This window comes from Syngnathus floridae, chromosome 1 (genome assembly GCF_059516105.1).
Source record: "Syngnathus floridae isolate MCC-2025c chromosome 1, RoL_Sflo_1.0, whole genome shotgun sequence".
NCBI lineage: Eukaryota > Metazoa > Chordata > Actinopteri > Syngnathiformes > Syngnathidae > Syngnathus > Syngnathus floridae.
The window spans coordinates 17707530-17727744 of NC_142413.1; the positions used below are offsets into that span (position 1 = coordinate 17707530).

Below are 20215 nucleotides of genomic sequence, written 5' to 3' on the forward strand. Positions count from 1 at the left end.
ATTTGGTATAAAGAAGTATAAAGACCACACAACAAAATTATGAAAAGTCAAATTATTATTATGAAACTAAAGGAGGAATATTGTTGTTTCCCTTGATTGTTTGCTTAAATTTATTTTTGTAACACTTGAAAAATGAAAACGTTAAAAAAAAAAAAATGGAACTGCTCTGGATCACATCTCCCAAGAACAACAAAAACAATCACTGTTTCTCCCCACATCTGGCTAACAAAAAGGCTTTTGATGGGGTCTTATTTATGCATTGAAGGTCATGAAAAAATGTATTCAAAATAAATTTAATAAAATGTTGTTAAACAGACAAAAATGTCACTATGACTCATTGTCAGTAAGTTTGCTTTTTGCTTTTTGTCATCTCTTCTGTCCTTGTGTGCTTTAATAACCGAGAAATTGTAGCTTGAGGACATAATGATTTTTTATGAACAGATGGCACGTGCGTGAACACAACAGCTCTAATTACACCTTTGACAATCCATCCCTCTTAAACCCTCCACAAGCCTCCATCAGTACTCTACAGTAAGTGCATGTTGTGTACATGAAAGATGAGGCTAAGAGTTGTGTCCAGTCTTTTGAGGGTATTACCAAGAAAAGCTGCAGGCTTCCAGCAGTGTTGCCACAGTTGCTTTACTGATGGATTGATTTTAAATGTAACTTATTTTATCAATGAGTTGACTGTGAATGTAACTTATTTCATTTACTGTTTTGATTTAGCCTGTGAATACTGTAATAGTAGCACAAAATGAATATTATTTATAAATAGAAGTAGAAAAATGTGTGGACTTCCTGCATTAGTCACAGCTCTGCTTCAGACAACCTGTTGGGACTTTGTAAGTTTGAATTTACCGTGCTGTGACCCCAAATGTGTCCTTTAAATTTGATGTACATTTTATGTAGGTATAAATACTGTCAAGGTGTTGAAAACATGACTCGGCATATATGTGATGCCTCTCCCCCAAACAATGGAGCATATCTCATCCTATTATGATTCACAGTTTAATCTTTCCCTTTATTGCTTTTACATTCCATAAAGTTCAGTTGTGTGTTGTGTATCTGTTGGTTTAGTAAACGGGTGTGTTTTACCTCCTTTATTTTTATTGTTCATTAACTATAATTTTTTATCCATATGCAAACTACTGTACCAGACCGTGGCTGAATTTGGTGTGGTGATCAGTGACTTAATTGCGCCTCATGTTGCGCATATCTGCAGCCTAGTGGCAATTGTCAGCTATTATCTTCACAGAAGGGTACAAAGTCTTCAGTTGTATAATTAGCTAATTTCATTTGCCGCAGAGTAATTTACTAAGTCTAGGAATTTCTTTAACAGTTATTTTTTTGTGCAGCTGTTGCATCCTGTCAACACATACTACCTTCCATCTTTGAATCTTTGAAATATCTGCTGCAGGTTTCTTTCTCAAGTTAAATGTAATGATCGTAGTTAGTCATATTTATTTGCATCAGTGTTATATAACTATTCCCACACCGTTGGGCAACTCAATGAGAGTGGTAATTAATAATTATAATTTGCATCCGTTTTAAAGGGAAAAGGAGATGCATTTGATATTTTCTCAACCAGTGAATACGATAAGTGATCAAATCAGCGTTTGATATAATCACAACACTTTAATTTTTAATCAAAACACTTTAATGGCATAATTTGTCTGGTTAATTCTCTGTTGCTGAATGGATACACGTGGCCCATACTAGATATTTATGCATTATGTACATGAGAGATAAGTGAGGAGGAAAAGTGAGAAAAATTAAGAGTGAAAAGGAGTAGGGGGAGGGCAAATCCCAGGACTCACCAGCTAGCTCCCTAGCATCTGTGTCCTGTTTTGTCACTAATCTCCTCAGTGTTGCATAAGACCACACACACACACATAGACAAACACATCATAATATATTCAGCGTTGTTGATGTAAGGCAGCATTGTAAACATCCTTCACCCAGGCGTGCATATGTGCGTTTGATGTTTAAGAAAATCGAGGATATACTGTACAAAGTGTTGGTCCTTAGACTAATTACTGTAAAACAAAGTGGGGCAACAGGTCATGTGACCAGCTGCTGTCGGGCTGACGAGTTTGTGTGCTCCTGTGCATGTTTGTATGTAGGCCCATGCAGTGTTATATTTGTACTCTGAAATCCAACCATATTAATCAGTTTATTTTATGGTAATCTTATTTACCTGTATGAGAGAGTGTTGTTATTAGAAACACCTCTCAGTGCACATATCTTATCTTTGTGTGGGAAAAATACTTAAACAGTCTTCATTAAATATGCGAGTGAGTTTCCCTTCAGTTTACCTTGAAGTTATTTCTGTATTAAGTGTAATTATTTTCCATTTATTGTAAGTGATGTCTCACTTAAATTTAAAACCGCCCAAGTGAAAAAAAGAACCACAAGCTTGACCCTTACCATAAAGGAATGGCCGGCACTCCCACGTTCGTCAATAAAAATGCGGACTGAACCACTTTGCTCGAAAGCACGATGAAAGTCCTCCTACTGTTGTCCTGTGTTTCTGGTTTTTCTAATGGAGAGTAAACTGATTGGTCGGGGGGAGGCAAGTCGCGACGTCGTTAGTAACCTTGTCTGTGTTTTTTTTTTTTTTTTTGCACAGAATTGAATGAAAGTGTGTTATGGTCTGTATCGGGTTCCCCTACTCATTCATAAAATCTGTTCTGTTTTTACCTTCATATCATTGTGTGTTTGTGTTCTCCCAGTTCATTGCTGGTTTGATTTTTGTCCTTGTGAAGGTCCTCCTCGATGCAGGCTGACTTTAACGGTGAATAGATTTGTGCTTAAGTTTGTTGTTTTCTATAGTAGTAGTTTTCAGAGAGTCATATCCATTTTCCGTAGCAAACACTTTCTGGATGTCATATTTGTGAAGTGGAACAAAAGCGAAGCATAGTTTTCAAAATTTTAGGCAGATAGAAATCTGATAAATGTGATAAATTTGTATGCATCCCCTCCTTTACCCAAATCTCATAAATGAACGTGTCCTTCCTCAACAAGTAGGCACATCTCTCAAAAGGTAAAGTAGAAACTGCTTTTATTGTATTAATCTTTCTCTGACCTATTGTTTGCTGCCCATGATGTCAAAGTATTGACTGTGGAACAAGGTAATTATGTCAACAAAGCCAGTGGTGGGCTAAAACTTTTACTAGCGTCTTGTCAGCTCTCTTACGGTGACAAGTTCTCTAAATTGTTCCTTTAAGCTGAAATATATGACACTGACATTTGGATATTACTCAAGAAAAAAGACACAATATGTCTGTTTTTTGCGGGTCAGCCTTTTTGTTGTGGTCGTTTGATGTGTAGCACTCAATTGAGGAGCAGCTGCACACAACTGATAGGTAACTGCAGGTCTCTCTCTCTCTCCTTGTCTTCTCCACATAAAAATGACCTGAATAGTCCCGGGTGGTGGCCTGCATGACAGCTATCCTAAGTCAAATGAACGACCGTCATTACTCTACATACATAGAAACCTTCACTAAGACCTCAGATCTAGTGGTAAGTGTCCATGCATGCGCGTAAAATAATCGAGTACACTTTTGATAAGAACACCTTGTTCTCTTCAATCCAGGACTTTCTGATGGAGTCTTTCTTACTTTTTAAAGACCTGATCGGCAAGCATGTGTACCCCTCTGACTGGATGGCCATGATCATGGTTCAGAACAGGTATTCTTCTTTTTATAGTAAATCTTTCAATTGAATTCAAATGGCAAGGTGTAGTTAAAAAGCTACAGCGGGTTTTAAAGCAACTTCTTTATGGCATGCTCAATCCCAATGACAGACAAGCTTGTGCTGATTCATTATGCTGCATATGAGGCTATATTTGTTGTGATTTAGGGTGTTCCTGAGAGCCATCAATACTTATGCTGACACAATGAACAAAAAGTTTCTCAGCAATGATGATTTTGAAGTACAGGTGAGAATAGCCGTGTAAGCAATGTCATTGGAGGATTTGTTCATGCTGCTTTTTTACATCAATGTGCGTCATAGCTCCTCTTTTTTTCCACTGTCTAGTTGTGGAATAACTACTTCCACCTGGCTGTTGCATTCATTACTCAGGAATCTCTGCAGCTACAACATTTCTCGCCAACAAAGAGGAACAAGATTCTCGCCAAGTGAGAGAAAGGCCACATCACTCACACACCTTCTCCCTTTGCTCTAATGAAGCACATTTATATCAGGATCTGCATCACTGTTTATACTGCTGCGCCCGAGTTGGACCGCATGTGGAAAGATAATTCAGTTAGGTTCATGTTAAGGCAGTTTAGCGCAGTTACTTTTGGCAGCAGGATGGTCTTTTTTTTTTTTTTTTTTTAATTGTAGATAATGAGTTTTGAGATTGGAACGGTTGACTGGCTTTCTATTTCAGATATGGAGATATGAGACGACTCATTGGCTTTGCGATTCGAGACATTTGGTTCAAATTGGGTAAGAAAGTCCTACATGCAATCATTCAATTACAACATATACTATATGGCATGGTATCAAGTAATAAAATACATCATCGTAAAATAACACTATACAATCCTAAATCAAGCAGGATGTAGTTTTCATGTTAATCAGAGTTGTCAGTATCTGCTGAATGTAACTCCTAAAAACAAGTAATCAGTAAAGTAACCAAGTTTTTTTAAGGGAACTGTGGAAATATTGTTTACTGTTTGATTGATCAGAGCTGATGTTGAAGTGGTATACTGGAGTAGTGGTAAGTACATCTATCCTGCTGGGCCGAGAATTAACTTTGTGCCCCTTTTCATTTCCTGCAGGCACCCATAAGATCTGTTTCATCCCTGGTATGGTGGGTCCTATCCTCGAGATGACTTTGATCCCAGAGGAGGAGTTGAGGAGGGCGACCATTCCTATTTTCTTTGACATGATCACGTGTGAATATGCACACTGTGGGAATTTCAACAAGGTGCATGCACATTTCACAGCAAGTGTCTTTAATCAAGTGCATATAAAAATGACACGTACAAATGCCTCCGGGTTTACGGACGCATGTGGGCTGCACTGTATCATGGATTTTCTTTGACACTGTGCATAAAAGTAAAACAGACACCTTCATTCTACATGGATAATTAATTCCTATATATATATACAGTAGTATATACTCCTGCTGTCTTTTTTCTAATCATTCTTGTTGTCTTGCTTCACCTGCAGTTTGAGAACGAGATCATTCTAAAGTTGGACCACGAGGTGGAGGGTGGAGGCGGAGATGAGCGATACATGCAACTACTGGAAACCATGTAGGACTAGCTATAGCCGCAATGAAGAAAAAAAAAAGGACACATGTATTGTGATTCTCCTCTCACGCCATTAAATGGCTTAGGGATTCAATTGTTGCACTTGTTGCACATTTTGTACATTTTGTAATATGCACAAAAGACCCTTCTAAAAATGCACTATAAATGTTAAAACCATCATTGGCCATTGGCATCACAAAATTTCTTCTGGGGCAACTGCTTCCATTTTCTTCAATGTTCACTTCCTATTTGTGTAATGCCATAGTTCCAATACTTTTGTCCACAACGTTTTTTTTTTTTTTAATATCGTTGTAAAAACTGCATCATTGTACTTTCGGGGTATTACCTTTTCGACCTAGAAATGTTCCAAACAGGTACCTTGAAGTCCAGTGTTTTTTGTGTGTGGCCCCACCAGCTTATCTAAAAGCTGAGAATGGTGTGTTTTTTTTGCTCATGTTTAAGGACATAACAAAGTTTTGGCAATTCTCTTGGCAGACTGTTGGACTGTTCTGCAGCAAACCCCACTTTGAGGCCTCAAGTGCAGCATTTTGTTGCCTTGGTGAAGGGACTCCTCATCCGTCTGCTGGACTACCGCACCGTGATAAGGGATGACAGCCGCAACAATCGCATGAGCTGCACGGTCAATCTCCTCGTAAGTCCCTTTCATCAAATGTTTGCTGGCGGGGTTGTGCTGTGGTCCTCAATAACTTGACAGGTTGGTCCAGCTTGGAAATGCATGTCTGTGCTCAGGATATCCAAAAGTCATTTCAAACCTGCCATAAGGCAGTATAGTAGTGTATATAATAGAACAGGGGTGTACAAGGTATTTCCTGTTGCCCCATGACATACTATTCTGGCACATTGGTGCCTTGTGATCCAAGTTTAATTTGCAAAGCAGAAGGAAAATGTCCCAATAACAATTAGGACCTGAAGAAGGTTGCTGTGGAGGCCTGGCAGAGCATCACCGTGGATGAACTCTGTGATGTCTATGCATCATGTCTATGCAACTTCAGGCTATAATTGACTGCAAAGGATTTGCAAACAAGTAGTAAAATGTTCAAAGTTGAATTATGATTGTTAATCCCTCACATTAATTTTGGTTAACTAAATTTTGGCTTTAAAAAAAAAAATGCAAAAAGTCATGCAGATGCGGTTGCAAACTAACATGACCACGAAGTCGCGCCCAGCTGTATCCTCATGTTATGCTAGTGGCCTCCCCAGGCACTCACCTGCTGACGTCACAGTAGTGCTATTTAGATTTTGTCTACAGCCCCCACTTTGGTGCATCATCACTTAATGAGAGCTTGACTCATTTGGCTATGAGGCACCATGGAGCACATGACCTTCGTGTAGATGGGCATTCTCCAGCGGGATATGAGCCCACTGATACTATTCCGCATCGATATTGTGTCTGACCTTTGCAAGGAAGAGAAAATAGTGGAAAAACTCACAATAGAGCAACTTTTGCCCCTCAGTGACTGAGTGTTTACACTCTGGTGTTATTGGATACACCCACAGAATCTAATGAGATCCGAAATAAGTGGTGGGTTAAAAAGATCCCCTTTTACAAAGAGAAAATGTTTAATCACCCAGGTCATACAATGGATTCATAGCCACCTGTCCACCGCCAAAGCCATTGTTGATATTTACCACACTGTAGTTTTATTAGGTTTAAACTGAAATGTATTTTTTACTAAAAGTGCTCAATGTCTCAACATGGAATTTATCGGCCAACACTATTCATGAACAATAATTAAGTTCACAAGTTTGAATTTTCTCTAATGTATGCTGGATCAAACACAGCCTTAAATTTGATAAGCTTACTTTCACCTAAATCTTTGATTGTGTTTTAAGGTTCTAGAATTTATTCTAGTTTAATTTGACGAGGCCAAGCCACATTAACTTGTTAGTGATCACGACTGCCTAGAGCTGGTAGTTTGTCTTTCGAAATAGCTTCAAGCTCGGCTGTAATTTGCAGCTGGAGAAGCTAAATGCCTTCTGGACATTTTTTTCTATGATCCAACAAGACAGCAATTGAACTATTTAGCCACCAGATATGCTTTTGTTGGAGTCGGGGTGATGCTTTCAAGCCCAAGAACACAATATTGTTTGTCAATCATGATGGCGGGAGCATAATACTCTGGAGCTCTTTTTGCTGCCAGTGGTACACAAAAGGAGGCCTAACCTCCAAAGTCTTTTAATACAGCTCAACGAAACATCTAGACAGCTAAAATATGGCTGTTCCTACTAGTATACATTCATTTGTTCATGCATTCATTCATTTATTGACAAGTCGACTAATATTTATTTTATGTAATACCTAAGAGCTGGAGAGACACCAAAAGAGCTGCCTGCATTAAAAAAATAGAATTATACTGTAAAATGCAGCCAGTTTCGGTACTTATTATAAGTCTACATATACAGTAGATAAAATATTTGAAAAAAAGAAAGATTGTGGTTGTGCATCTTGCGATACGTTTATGATCATTGGTTTGCAATGGTGTCGCTCTCCAGCACATATACTTTTCTCATATTTTAGTAAATTAGTTTGCAACAGGAGTGGGACCTGTCCATTTATACGTTACTACAAACAACCACCATAGGGTTTATTTGTAAATTCAGTTGAACAGATCCTGTAATGAAGTGGCTGGTGACTCCACATTGAGAATTCCTGTCGGAAGGTTCATATTGCTAAAGGGTTGCATCACTAGTCTCCTGCTTTCTGTTGAAATCATTCAACATTAATAACCTGAGAATGTATGTGACACTTCAAATGATCATGGAAAACAATATATGGACCAACATATTATGACACACACACACACACAGGCACACACACACACACACGCACACGCACACACACACACAATTAAATGCAAGCTATTCTTTTTAAAACATTGTATGCAATGGTTTGAGGGACATTGTCACTAACCATTATTGTTTTGCTCTTACAGAACTTTTACAAGGACATCAATCGTGAAGGAATGTATATCAGGTATGTCCATGCTACAGCTGACATATGTTGCCTTTGAGTTCAGTGAGGATATGTGTGTGTTTGCCTGTGCAAATAAGTGTGTGAGGCTCCATAATCTCACAAGGGATTATACATGTCCCACTGAATTAATGTCACAATCCACTGGATCAGCACTTGGTCTGACTGAGGGAGAGTGGTATGAGAAAGAAAGGCCGAGTGGGTGGGAAATGGAAGACTGGCTCACAAGAGGAGATTATGCATTTTGTCAGGTCCCATTGTGTATTTCTGATGACCATTTATGCTGTACACCCAATCAAAGTGTATTTGTGAATATGACACCCAGTCCCTAGTAGATTATCTGCATCATTGCTTGCCATCTGCTTGGCCTGTTTTTTTTTCAAATGGAGGAGATTGTATTAAGATTTTTGTTTTAGGGAATGTACACTTGCAAGACACAGCAGTAGGGTACACCTGCACCTAAATAGTGGAAGAACAAAAATTGTTCTTTACAATGCCAAAAATTTTCAGGGACTGTTGTCATCCCCCCCGCACACACACACACACACACACTCGTTAAATTACTGTATTACTTCCCTAATAAAGTTCACAATCCCCAACCATTAATATAAATGTAAAGACGGATTTTTTGCGCCTCATACGTCTGCGTGTGCTACAATTGACAGACATGTGATCAATACATCAGGTTGTCCAACAGTGTCATCTAGTGGAATGATACATGACTCACATATTGTTTGCATTTGACCTCTTCGTGTGTGTGTGTGTGTGTGTGTGTGTGTGTGTGTGTGTGCGTGTGTGTGTGTGTGTGCGTGTGTGTGCGCGCTCGTGTGTATGTGTGTGTGCGTGCGTGCGTGTGCGCGCGCCCGCTCGGTGGTGTTTATGTGTGTTCAGGTATCTTTACAAGCTGCGAGACCTTCACCTGGAGTGTGAAAACTACACTGAGGCGGCGTACACATTGCTGCTGCACTCGCGCCTGCTCAAGGTAGCCAGAACACGTGAACACATAAAGTGGAATTGAGTTTATAGCCGGTCTTGCTCTCTAATCACATGTCTGCCTGCCTTGAGTGAGACCGTTATATAGGAACGGATAAACGCTTGTCACATAGCTGGCCTGGCCTCTGTATGATAAAACGCAAAGGTCAGTTTATGGCACGACTTTGGCCATTAAGGCTACATTGCCATAGTGATGAATGCAGTGCACGCGCACGCGCGCGCACACACACACACACACACACACACACACACACACACACACACACACACACACACACACAGAAATGAGACCTTTTGTGCCTTATCTTGGGCACTTGGGAGATTGCTGAGAAGAATGTACGGATGCATTTTGGAGAGCGTATTCTGGTTAAAATGTGTTATTTGCTCATGCACACATCACAAAGAACCAAATCACTCACATGCAGGGAAGGTAGCAAATGTTTTGGATATTCTGGTAGAAGACTAGCATCAGACCACTCCCAATTTCCATATTTTCCCATCCGCAGCTTTGACCCACCAGTTCCAAAGCACTGAGTTCGTACGGACTGAGTTGTAAAGAGCTAATTTGAAAAGTGCAGTAGTGTGTTTTCTTCTACTTCTTTTTGGAGGAATTTTCAGGACTCAAATGATTATGATTATAATTTGATGATATAGTTTCTTGAATGACATTCGTCATTCATTAGAGCACAATGCATTCCTTTATGCAGTGCTGTCTAAAGTGGGGCCTGTGGCCTTTATAAACAACTTTTTATATCACTGGAAAAATAACTGGGCTAAATGACATTTTTGCTTTTGAAAGAACAATATGTTTTAAAAATATATACTTATATTCTATTGTAAAAAGAAAGGGACATGTCCTCTGTTTGTGTTTTCTCTTCCAGTGGTCAGATGATTTGTGTAGCCACTTTGAATTCCGTGGCTCTCAAACCCAGCGGCAGCTCAAAGAAACGCTCTCGGACACCATCATCGACTATTTTGACATGGGCAAGGTCTGAATTGTGCCATAACACATTTGTACGATGTAGTTTTCTTTATAGTGGTTATGTTCATAGATTCCATTCCCTCAAATCAATAGTTGTGAAAGTGGTCTTTCCATCCAGTTGAATTGTATTTTCTAAAAAGTTAAAAATGCATCACACTAGCAGCAAAATTATGATGAGACATTTTATAGCCAATTTTTCATGTCTTGGTGGCACTTTCATTTTCTATCTCCACTGAGTCCTTTATGTTCCCTCAAACAGTGATTGAGTTCCTTCATTTGTCACAGAGATTTCCATAAAATGCATGACCTGGAGGCCAGACGGTGGCTGTTTGTCAGCATATGGTGTAATGAAGGACACTGCTGTCTTTTTTTATTTCTTTTGACGAGCGTGCGTGCACGTGTGTGTGCGTGTGTGTGTGTTTAGATGTGGGAAGAGGCCATCACTCTGTGCAAGGAACTTGCTGATCAGTACGAGAACGAGATCTTTGACTACGAGCTACTCGGCAAGCGACTGGTAACGTGTGCCTCAATCAACAAATCGACAGATCGAGTAGCGTGCTCTGAATTGAAAAAAAGAGTACTGATAAGTCTACCGCTTGTGTATTTAAAGATTAAAGCTACTTTTGGTCTTCAGAAAAAAAAGGCATATGTCGTTGCAATATCACTGACATTACTGAACATTTCATAACCCCCCGATTTTTAATTTAATGCCCCTCATGCTGTTATTTAATTTCCCTTTCGGCTAGTACTCTTATCATCTATCCTTCTTTGGTTAGACTACTCTTATTCTCAACATTGGAGGGGGAAAAAATCTCATTGTCTTACACGACTCCTGCAGTTGCTCTCTCAGTGAATTTATTTGGTTGTAGAAATAACCTTGTAAGCTTTGCCCTTTATTTTCACCTAATTCCCTGCATTCTGCTGAGGGCAGCTTTGAGAGCAGATAACATGTGGGGAGGGGGGAACGCCCATTCAAGCCCTGTGTATGGACGCAATGAAGGATGCATTCATCTTTTCCTTTCTGCAGGAAAAACAAGCAAAGTTCTATGAGAACATCATGAAGATTCTGAGGCCCAAACCAGACTACTTTGCAGTGGGCTACTATGGGCAGGGATACCCCCCATTCCTCAGGGTGTGTGTTTATGTTGTATAGTTCCCCCATTTGTGAAACTTTGATATTCTCAACAAATTGAACTATATAACGCAATAATACACAGAGGAGCTTAAGAAAGTAGAAAATGGTGCCCTAACTTTTTACAATCACAATGAATCTGCTGTGCCAAGGAATTTTCAGAAAAATCAATTTCAGCTTTTACAAGAGCAGGGTAGAATGTAAAAGTGTGAAAAAGCGCTAGAGCTAAATTAAGGTGGTTAAAAAAAACAATCGTAATTCTGAGCAAATGCAAGTTATAAGAATTTTTACAGCCGTATATTGTCCAACAGAACAAGGTGTTCATTCACCGAGGTAAGGAGTATGAGCGCAGAGAGGACTTCCAAAACCAACTGATGAGCCAATTCCCCAGTGCCGTGCGCCTCAATACCACCACAATGCCTGGGGACGACATCCGCAACTCTTCTCTCCAGTGTATCCTTGTGACAGAATAAATCAATGTTCATAAATATTTGGCACCTCAATTATTAATGCAATGTCTTGGTTCGTCACTGTTAGGTTAGGCCGATTCCTTGCATTTTCCACAATCACTAATTCTGGGGATTTAAAAAAAAACATCCTTCTTGCTTGACTTATCAAAAGCCTTATTGTTTCATTCAAATTGGTATTATTGCTGATACTACTTTGATTGATGCAATACATAAAACAACATGATGGCTGAGTATTGTAATAATCAGAAAATAATCTTCTGTTTGTTTGCACCAAAGCATGCCAGCTATCCATTTTTAACAGCCTTACTCAAATATACCTGATTTAATTATTCCGCCATTATAATTATTGTCTAGAAACACAAACAACTTTCAGAAGTTTAAGCTTGAGGCAACGTTGTACGGCTTCCATGGAGTGAGGCAGAGGTAGACTTTTACGACAATTCTCAGACGGATCAAGTGTCCGTGAAAGTTCAATAGTTTGTTTTCAAGTTCATTTTAACATTTGAAATTGAGTACTGATGGTTGAAAATATAAATGACATGGGGACATACCACCGGTATTACCGATTTATGGGAATAAATATGAAATAGACCATATGAGACAGCAGTTAAATTACTGATTTTAGAATTTCAAACAAGTCAATATTAGTGGCATTGGACTTCAGCAGTTCCATCGTATTTCCGATTATGTAATATTTAAATTCTCAGTGATTTGGTGCAGATATCCAGTGTTTCACTGTCAGGCCTGTCCTTGAAATCCCTCCTCGTCTGAAGAATAAACCAGTCCCGGACCAGATCATCAAGTCAGTGCTGTTTGAAGATGTGCAGTGAGACAAAAACTGCAAGAGAGTTTGGAATTTCAATGATACTGACCTTTGTTTGACTCTGTCTAGCTTCTACAAGTCCAACTACGTGCAACGTTTTCAGCATTCCAGACCTGTGAGGAAAGGACCAGTGGACCCAAACAATGAGTTTGCTGTGAGTAGACTTTTATGACCATAGAGGAGTGAATGTTGTTACCATCAAGTATGAAATGGTGCCCTCCCAGTCCATGTCATATTAGAATCTGTCCACTGTTGGGTATGTGATTTTTTTTAACACTGCTTGGCCTTACAAATCTCATATAATTTCTCTTCTTCTAAAGTCCATGTGGATCGAGCGTACGACCTTTACCACTGTGTACAAGTTGCCCGGTATCCTGCGTTGGTTCGAGGCTACTGACATGAAACATGTAAGGATGTATTGATGCCCCACCCCCAAGATTTGACTACCTCTTGTTTTTTTGCATAATTTTATTCCTCAAAACCCTACATTGCCACATTAGGCTCAATCTCTTTTTATTATTTGTGTCTTTTGCATCTTTCATCCCTCTATGCCTGGGCCACTGCGTCTTCAGACAACCTTGTCTCCTTTGGAGAATGCCATTGAAACCATGGAGTTCACCAATGAGAAAATTCTGGCTCTGATCAACCAGTACCAGGCAGACTGGAGCCTTGCCATCAACCCTCTCTCAATGCTGCTCAATGGTATCGTGGACCCAGCAGTCATGGGTGGCTTTGCCAAATATGAAAAGGTGATTAAACTATCTGAGTCGGAACAGACAACCAGATTGCAAATGAGTGGCACATGCATGAAGTCACCACTAATTAACAACCCAGCGACACCAGAGTATGGCAGTAGCTGGACTAGCAGATCGAGATCTAGTAGATTAGCTGCCCAATCGCAGGTTGGGGAACTGTGTGAGGCTGGCCATAATTATGTAAAAATGTGCACACCCTCTCCTAACTGAAAACGTCGCTGTTCAGGATTAAACAATCACATTAAAAATTATGTCAGCACACATCTACTTTAATTGAAAGTGCCTCTGATTAAACCAAATTAAAGTTCAAATTTTCTAGTACCCTGTCTAAAAGATTGTTTTTTTCCCATTCAATTGCACTTTTAGGGTATAGGTCAAATTAATGGTGTTGAAGGTACTTTATCTTGGTCGAAATGTTTGACTAAACCACAAATTCCTGACATTTGAACAGTGTCGACATATATGCTATGTACTTGTAGTACTTATGTTTTATTATATCGCAATCGCTTATGAATCATTCAATCTTTCTATAATTGTGTTTGGCTTGTTTTGCTGCCAGGCTTTCTTTACAGACGAGTACACTCAGCAGCACCCAGATGATGAAGAGAAATTACTGCGACTTAAGGACCTCATTGCATGGCAGGTAGCCTACCTGACAAAATTACATTTCACATCCTTAAACAAGTTAACCATTTGTAAAACTTGTAAAAATTGTTGTCGCTTTGAATGTACAGAACCCTAACAGATTTTGAAAGCTCTAGCCCAGATCTGTTTGCTGCCTTGTCACGATCAGTTTTAACTTCCTACACTGTTGAATCTGTTTGTAGATTCCATTGCTGGGTGGAGGCATTGCTCTCCATGGGAAGAGAGTCACAGATGACCTGCGTCCCTTTCACGAGCGCATGGAAGAATGTTTCAAACTGTTGAAAAAGAAAGTGGAGAAGGAGTATGGCGTGCGAGAGTTGGTAAGAACCCCAAAGCTGATAAAAATTCTGTTCACTTGGTTCGTAAGTCGAAAATTGGTTCGTAAGTAGATGCAAAAAAATCGCGAGGCTCCGGTTCGTATCTCGAAAAGTTCCTCACAAATGCACTGACTCTGCCCTGTGATTGGCTGATAACCAGTCCAAGGTATACATGTATCCACGTGAGCATAAGATGACTAGTGTTACATAATTCTGCCTCACTGTTTTTCCAGTTGGACTTGGATGACAGAAAGTCTACTCGACCTTGCTCCATGCTGCGATCTGTTCGTCATTCCATGATCTCCATTTCCTCACTGCAAGGCTCTGAATGTGCAACACCTACCAAACTCACCGTCGACAGGTAGTTCAAGTAATATTATCAGAAAAAATAGGGAGTATAAACTGTGAGGGACTGATGTGGTTTGTGCATGCAAAAAACCTAAGAACCCAAAATTCGCATCGAGTCCACCAGACCCAGGAACACTGGCTGAGTAGCAAAAATACTGGCACCATACAAGCACACACGCACTAACTGTCTTGGCATTATTAGCATAACATTCATTTAAGTGCCTGCTTTTTGGGATCTGAGTGAATGACACCCGAACCTTCTTTCTCCTCTTTGCAGGGACTTCCCCCCTGAGCCATTCTTGAGCAGCACACTGCCTCGCTCCAGCGGCAGCCTCAGCACCAGCGGGCAAGATGGCGATCTTGTGACCGTGGGTGACTCTGAGGTGAAACTGAGAAAGACTAAAAAGAAGAGGAAGAGGAGTAGCATGATCTTCATCACGGAGGAGAAAGAGCAAACAAACAATCTGGACTGCAAACGGGTGAGCATTACTTATTACTGTTAGAGTTCTGTGCATGTTTGTGGATGGGTCATGATGATCTCTGTCACCCGCCCCCAGCTGTCCAAGAAGCAGGAGTTCCATAGTGACACCAACTTGTCAGAGCCGAATAATGGAAATGTATCTCTGAGCGGCACCAATTCCAGGTCCCTGCCTACCATTACAGGTAAACTACAAAACAATCCACACTTGACTAGTTTCTTTCGGAACATAGTATTGGTGTAATTTAGCTGATTGCGCTCATAATGTAGGATTATCACTGGCGGTGGTGGGTGGGTCCGAAGAGGTGGAGACCACGCGAGCCAGGAGAGACAGCAAGTCCATCTCCCTCTGCATCCCCTCGGACCGAACAGCAGACAGACGCTCCAAAGGCGTCATCGGCCTCTTCTTCAAGTCCAAGGTAGACATGAAGAAGCAGAATAACAGGTGTTCCTTTTCATCAGGGTTCCACAACCGTTTGATTGCATTCATGATTTCATGGGGGGACTGGTGGACTCACCATAATATTTCTGTTTGAAATCAATACAACCAAAAACATTGCAGTAAATAAACTATTTTCTTCTTGCTGCAAGGAATTCATACATTTGCAGCATTCACTGCTATGGGCAGAAATTCAAGACATGACCATAACAGCTCAGAATTGACCCTTGTGGCCTAACAGCACCCGTCTGGCTTTTCAAACTGCTGTTTTCCATGGAGCTTTTTACCTAGTTCAGCCCTACTATTCTAATCACGTAGCTCTCTAGTTTCCGTAGTCGTGATTTGTGATTCGTGAAGTGTACCTCATCTTAGAACAAAATCAAACTGGCCTTAAGAAAAGAAAATCTGCACAGAAAACTGGTGAGGAAAGCTAAAGCTACTAATGCAACATTAATGGCTTACTGTGACGTACTCGCCTAGAGGACTCTGAATATAAATTCATATCACACTCTTGAAAATATGGCCAAAAGACAGCCATAAAATGCTGCTTGCTCTAGTACAACGACCCCTACATTTTTATAAATACATGAATATATAGTGAATTATGCAGAAACGGTAAATTTTTGCAAGGAAAAAAATTGAAGCCCTAATGACATGAATATCTGGAATATGTGTAAAGTAAGAGGAGGTGAATTGGATGAATGATGTGGAAAAAAATGAGAAATGTTGATTGTGCCATAAATGGTGACAGTTTGGATCAAAATTTCTCGAAAACGGTAAATATTTGGAATGGAAAAAAATACACGCACACTTGGTGTGAATATTTGGTATAAGCAAAAAGTGGAATGAGGTGAATCGGATGAATTATGTGGTACCTGTAGCAGTTAAGCGTAAAAAATGTGGGTGGAATAGTAATAACATAGGTTATGCAAGGCGAAGGCCTTCACACAGTAATAATAATAATAATTCATAAATAGTTACTCTTATTTTGTTGAAGGTAAAATATTTGATTGGTACTGTAGCTCTTTATATCATTATATCGTATTTTGAACATGTTTCTTAATACCTCCATCATGTCAGCGGCATTTATGTTTTTTTGTTTTTTTTTACAGAGCTCAAAGACAGAAGATGTAATGAACAGTGATGCAGGCAAAGACAGTAACAATCATTTCTGACATCCGTTAGGTATTTCATCTTCTGAATGTTTTGCCTTAAGCTCTGCTTTTACACACTCACTGAATGTCCTTTTACTTTAGTGATGTCACCTCAAAGTAACATCGATTGCTACGTTTGAAGGATGACCTTTTGTCAGTAGGCTTAATGATCGCTTGTAACGCTGAATGCCATCTTAGAGCTCTTTGGTCAAGTTGGCTTGAAATCACCACACTTTTGTGCATGATTAAAAAAGACAGGAAAACAAAAACTATTGTACAGCTTTCAACATTGTTGTGGAAATAATGATTTGACACATTCAGAAAAGTTGCCATGTCTTTCTGAAATTACTCTGAGTAAAACATTTCAATTAGAGTTCCGTGTTGAAATGTCACCCTGTGCAGTGGCTGATTGTTATTCTCCAGAGACAAACATTTTGTATTTTTTTTTCCAAACACAGGTTGAAAAGGGCTATTTTGTCGCTTTATAAAAGTTATTATTACCATTTGCCTCAGAGACTTCATTTAGACTTTTTTTGTACTTGTTTTTAAGACGTTTGATTTATGGTTCAAAGAAAATAAATATAAAATGTATTACAACCCAACGATATACAGTAAGTTCAGTGGCGTTTTTTTTTTTTCCCCAAAAGTGGGCCTACTGTATGTACCAAATCCAAAACACAAAATATCATAATTTAAATTACATGCGAACATCAAAATGTTTTTTTTAAGACGTTGGAAGTTTGACGCAAAAGAATGAAATCTTATTTTTTTGTATTGCTTGTAATGATTATTATACGTGAAGCAACATTTCCTTAGTTCCAACAGTAATTTTATAATTTCTATTATTTTCTCCATATAATGAGGGTAATAAAATGAGAAGATAATTTAAAATTGCATATAGTTTGCATTTTAACTCTTGTTTCATTAATAATGCAACAATGTGGTGCAACATTTGCTTTCAGATTTGTGTGGCACAGACTGCAACAATCGTTTGTAACAATAGCACTACTGAGAAAGGTTTCTTTTTCATTAGCCCCTCTTGTGTCAATATATGAGGCAATAAAAATAGTAACGTTTCCAGACCACTACAAAATAAGAACAACAACTGTAAGTATAAGTAGAAATGGAAAATGTTCATCTTGTTAGATTGCGTATGAATACTTAGTGTAGGATGTTCAAAGCTAAATTTTTGTTGATTAGGTCAATACAAAGCCAACTAAATGAAAGTATGTCATTTATAAAACAGTTACTTACGAATACTGATGAACTGATGATAAAAGCTGTGGAATTAATTGAATCGTTAAAATGAATAGTGAGCCTCACAGTGGGACTTCTTTGAATTGCTCAAAATGTAATTGGAGGATGTAAAAGTGGCATTTGGACATTGTATTGTAAAAGAAATTAGCCATTTGAGGAATGTCATAAACAGTTCCCAAGATGTCCGAAATGACCTGAATAGTTTGAAGGTGGTTTCAAACGGGCAAAAAGTCTGCAGCAACTAACATAAATGATTTGAAAACTTTTTTCAAACAGTTTGGCGACCTACTGTGTAATCTGTAAAAGTAAATGATGAGATAATGTGGTTGCACAAGTGTACATCCCTCTAATATCTGGGGATGTGACTGTTCAGAACTAAAGTGCTTGATGGTGTAGATACAATCTTATGCTCCATAACATTTTTGTGTTTGGGAAATTTCAAGATTCAGAACCAAGGTAAAATTTTTCTTCCATAATTAAAATATCATCATTATCATTATCTGTTTCATTCTTGAGAAAATGATGGAATTTGCATCATTTTAGCTGCAAATGTGGATACAGGAAATTGCAGTGTAGGAGAGAAGACATTTGCACATTATACAAAGTTGAAACCCAAACTATTGTCCATTTATAAAATATCCAAATATCCAATCCAAAGTTATCTTAACTCCAAAAGCAATTTGGAATGCAAAATTGGGAAAGTTGCTTGGGATTGCCCCTTTCAGTTGATTGGGTTTTTGTATTTGGAAACTTTCAAAAGTGTGTGAATATACACATTCACAGATTAATCCTCAGCTTCCAGCAGACATGATATATGTGCTGCTCTCACCAAATACGATAATTAGCAAGTGGTGGAAAACTAATAAGGCCTTAACATAAACCGGTGATGCTCAGATTAAATTGCCTGCTCATTTGCAGACAGTTCTAATTCAATCAAAATGATAAGTGCAACGTTTTCTTTTCAAGCTTTTGGTTCAGATAAATGAATTAAACTTTCAGTCGATTTTCAGTAGTGAACACTCGTGTCCACTAGAGAGCAGTAAATCACTAGTGGGTATTTTTTGTAGCATCAATATAGTTGGCCTACGGAGGGCAGTGTTGAAATGTTCCCTCGTCTTAAGCAGATGAAGATTGTTCAGGTGTTGCCGTCATACATCATGGCTGATAACATGCATGTAATCAGCCATTCCTCTGCAATGCCCCTTGCCACTTGTCGACGACTGTCACTTCACATTCCACCCACTTCCTCCTCGCAGTGCTCTGCCTTTTCACTCCATCCGTTCTCCTCTTGTGTTTCCAGCCCCACTCCATCCGTTCTCCTCTTGTGTTTCCAGCCCATTTGGCCTCTTGCAAAAACTGCCTTGAGCTTATCCATCTCTCTTGCTTGCTTTCGCTCTCCATCTTTCTGACAGGGTGTACAAACAGTTGATGGCAGAGCGGCAAGTGGAACAGTGCTGCTGTGGGTCTTAACAACACAGCTTTAGTGATCCTGCATTTGACAGCTCGTCAAGGCAAGACGGCTCTCATTGGTTGTTTTTTCACCTCTACATCTGTAGTGCGTTGTCATGAAACACAAAAATGGGAGGAAACCAAATACTTCCTGCCCATTGTTCTCAAGGCTTATATATCTTGTGAAATCTAATGTGCTTCATGTTGGTATGTACCTACAAGAGTCTTCTAGATCTGGGCCCCAACAGTGACTTTAAGGTCTTGTGACTATATATATATATATATATATATATATATATATATATATATATATATATATATATATATATATATATATATATATATATATATGTTTCTTGTGGGTGCAATTTCCATACAATGATCACACTCCGAGATCATTTCCTCTTTTCAAAGAGATGATTCTATTAATTTTAACATACAGCTCGGAGCGCACAATTTCAGGAGAGAGGGGGGAAAGACAATGATGGGAGTTGGAGTGGTCATGAGGTTAAAAATCCTACATTTCAGTGTGACAATGGGTAAAAGAAATTCAGTGTCACATGCCTTGCGGCCCCCTCCTCTGAAATACTCTTCTTTCTTTAAGACTTACTTGCAAAAGGCAGTGAGCTACAAAGACTCCAAGGTCATTTTTTACCGGACAACTGTAAAGTTGTAGTGTTACATGCACGCTCTAATTTGTTTTGGTCCGCTCGCTGG

General features: G+C 39.2%; 1 protein-coding gene across 3 annotated transcripts in view; it reads left to right on the forward strand.

Annotated features, from left to right (window-relative positions):
• The window catches only part of dock2 (dedicator of cytokinesis 2), a 121704-nt gene extending 104307 nt beyond the window's left edge, over positions 1 to 17397 (forward strand). For all 3 annotated transcript variants that reach the window (XM_088380318.1, XM_088380309.1, XM_088380328.1), the window contains 25 exons: positions 3424 to 3522; positions 3596 to 3690; positions 3862 to 3940; positions 4039 to 4139; positions 4394 to 4452; positions 4788 to 4936; positions 5182 to 5267; positions 5760 to 5916; positions 8219 to 8259; positions 9148 to 9238; positions 10131 to 10238; positions 10656 to 10745; positions 11259 to 11363; positions 11675 to 11816; positions 12554 to 12635; positions 12726 to 12810; positions 12977 to 13063; positions 13229 to 13405; positions 13971 to 14054; positions 14239 to 14376; positions 14607 to 14734; positions 14999 to 15200; positions 15279 to 15384; positions 15470 to 15618; positions 16751 to 17397. In XM_088380318.1, the coding sequence (XP_088236444.1) occupies positions 3424 to 3522; positions 3596 to 3690; positions 3862 to 3940; positions 4039 to 4139; positions 4394 to 4452; positions 4788 to 4936; positions 5182 to 5267; positions 5760 to 5916; positions 8219 to 8259; positions 9148 to 9238; positions 10131 to 10238; positions 10656 to 10745; positions 11259 to 11363; positions 11675 to 11816; positions 12554 to 12635; positions 12726 to 12810; positions 12977 to 13063; positions 13229 to 13405; positions 13971 to 14054; positions 14239 to 14376; positions 14607 to 14734; positions 14999 to 15200; positions 15279 to 15384; positions 15470 to 15618; positions 16751 to 16813 (2703 nt within the window). In that variant the 3' untranslated portion in view covers positions 16814 to 17397. The remainder of the gene's footprint in view (positions 1 to 3423; positions 3523 to 3595; positions 3691 to 3861; positions 3941 to 4038; positions 4140 to 4393; positions 4453 to 4787; positions 4937 to 5181; positions 5268 to 5759; positions 5917 to 8218; positions 8260 to 9147; positions 9239 to 10130; positions 10239 to 10655; positions 10746 to 11258; positions 11364 to 11674; positions 11817 to 12553; positions 12636 to 12725; positions 12811 to 12976; positions 13064 to 13228; positions 13406 to 13970; positions 14055 to 14238; positions 14377 to 14606; positions 14735 to 14998; positions 15201 to 15278; positions 15385 to 15469; positions 15619 to 16750) is intronic.
• The last annotated feature ends 2818 nt before the right edge of the window (positions 17398 to 20215 follow it).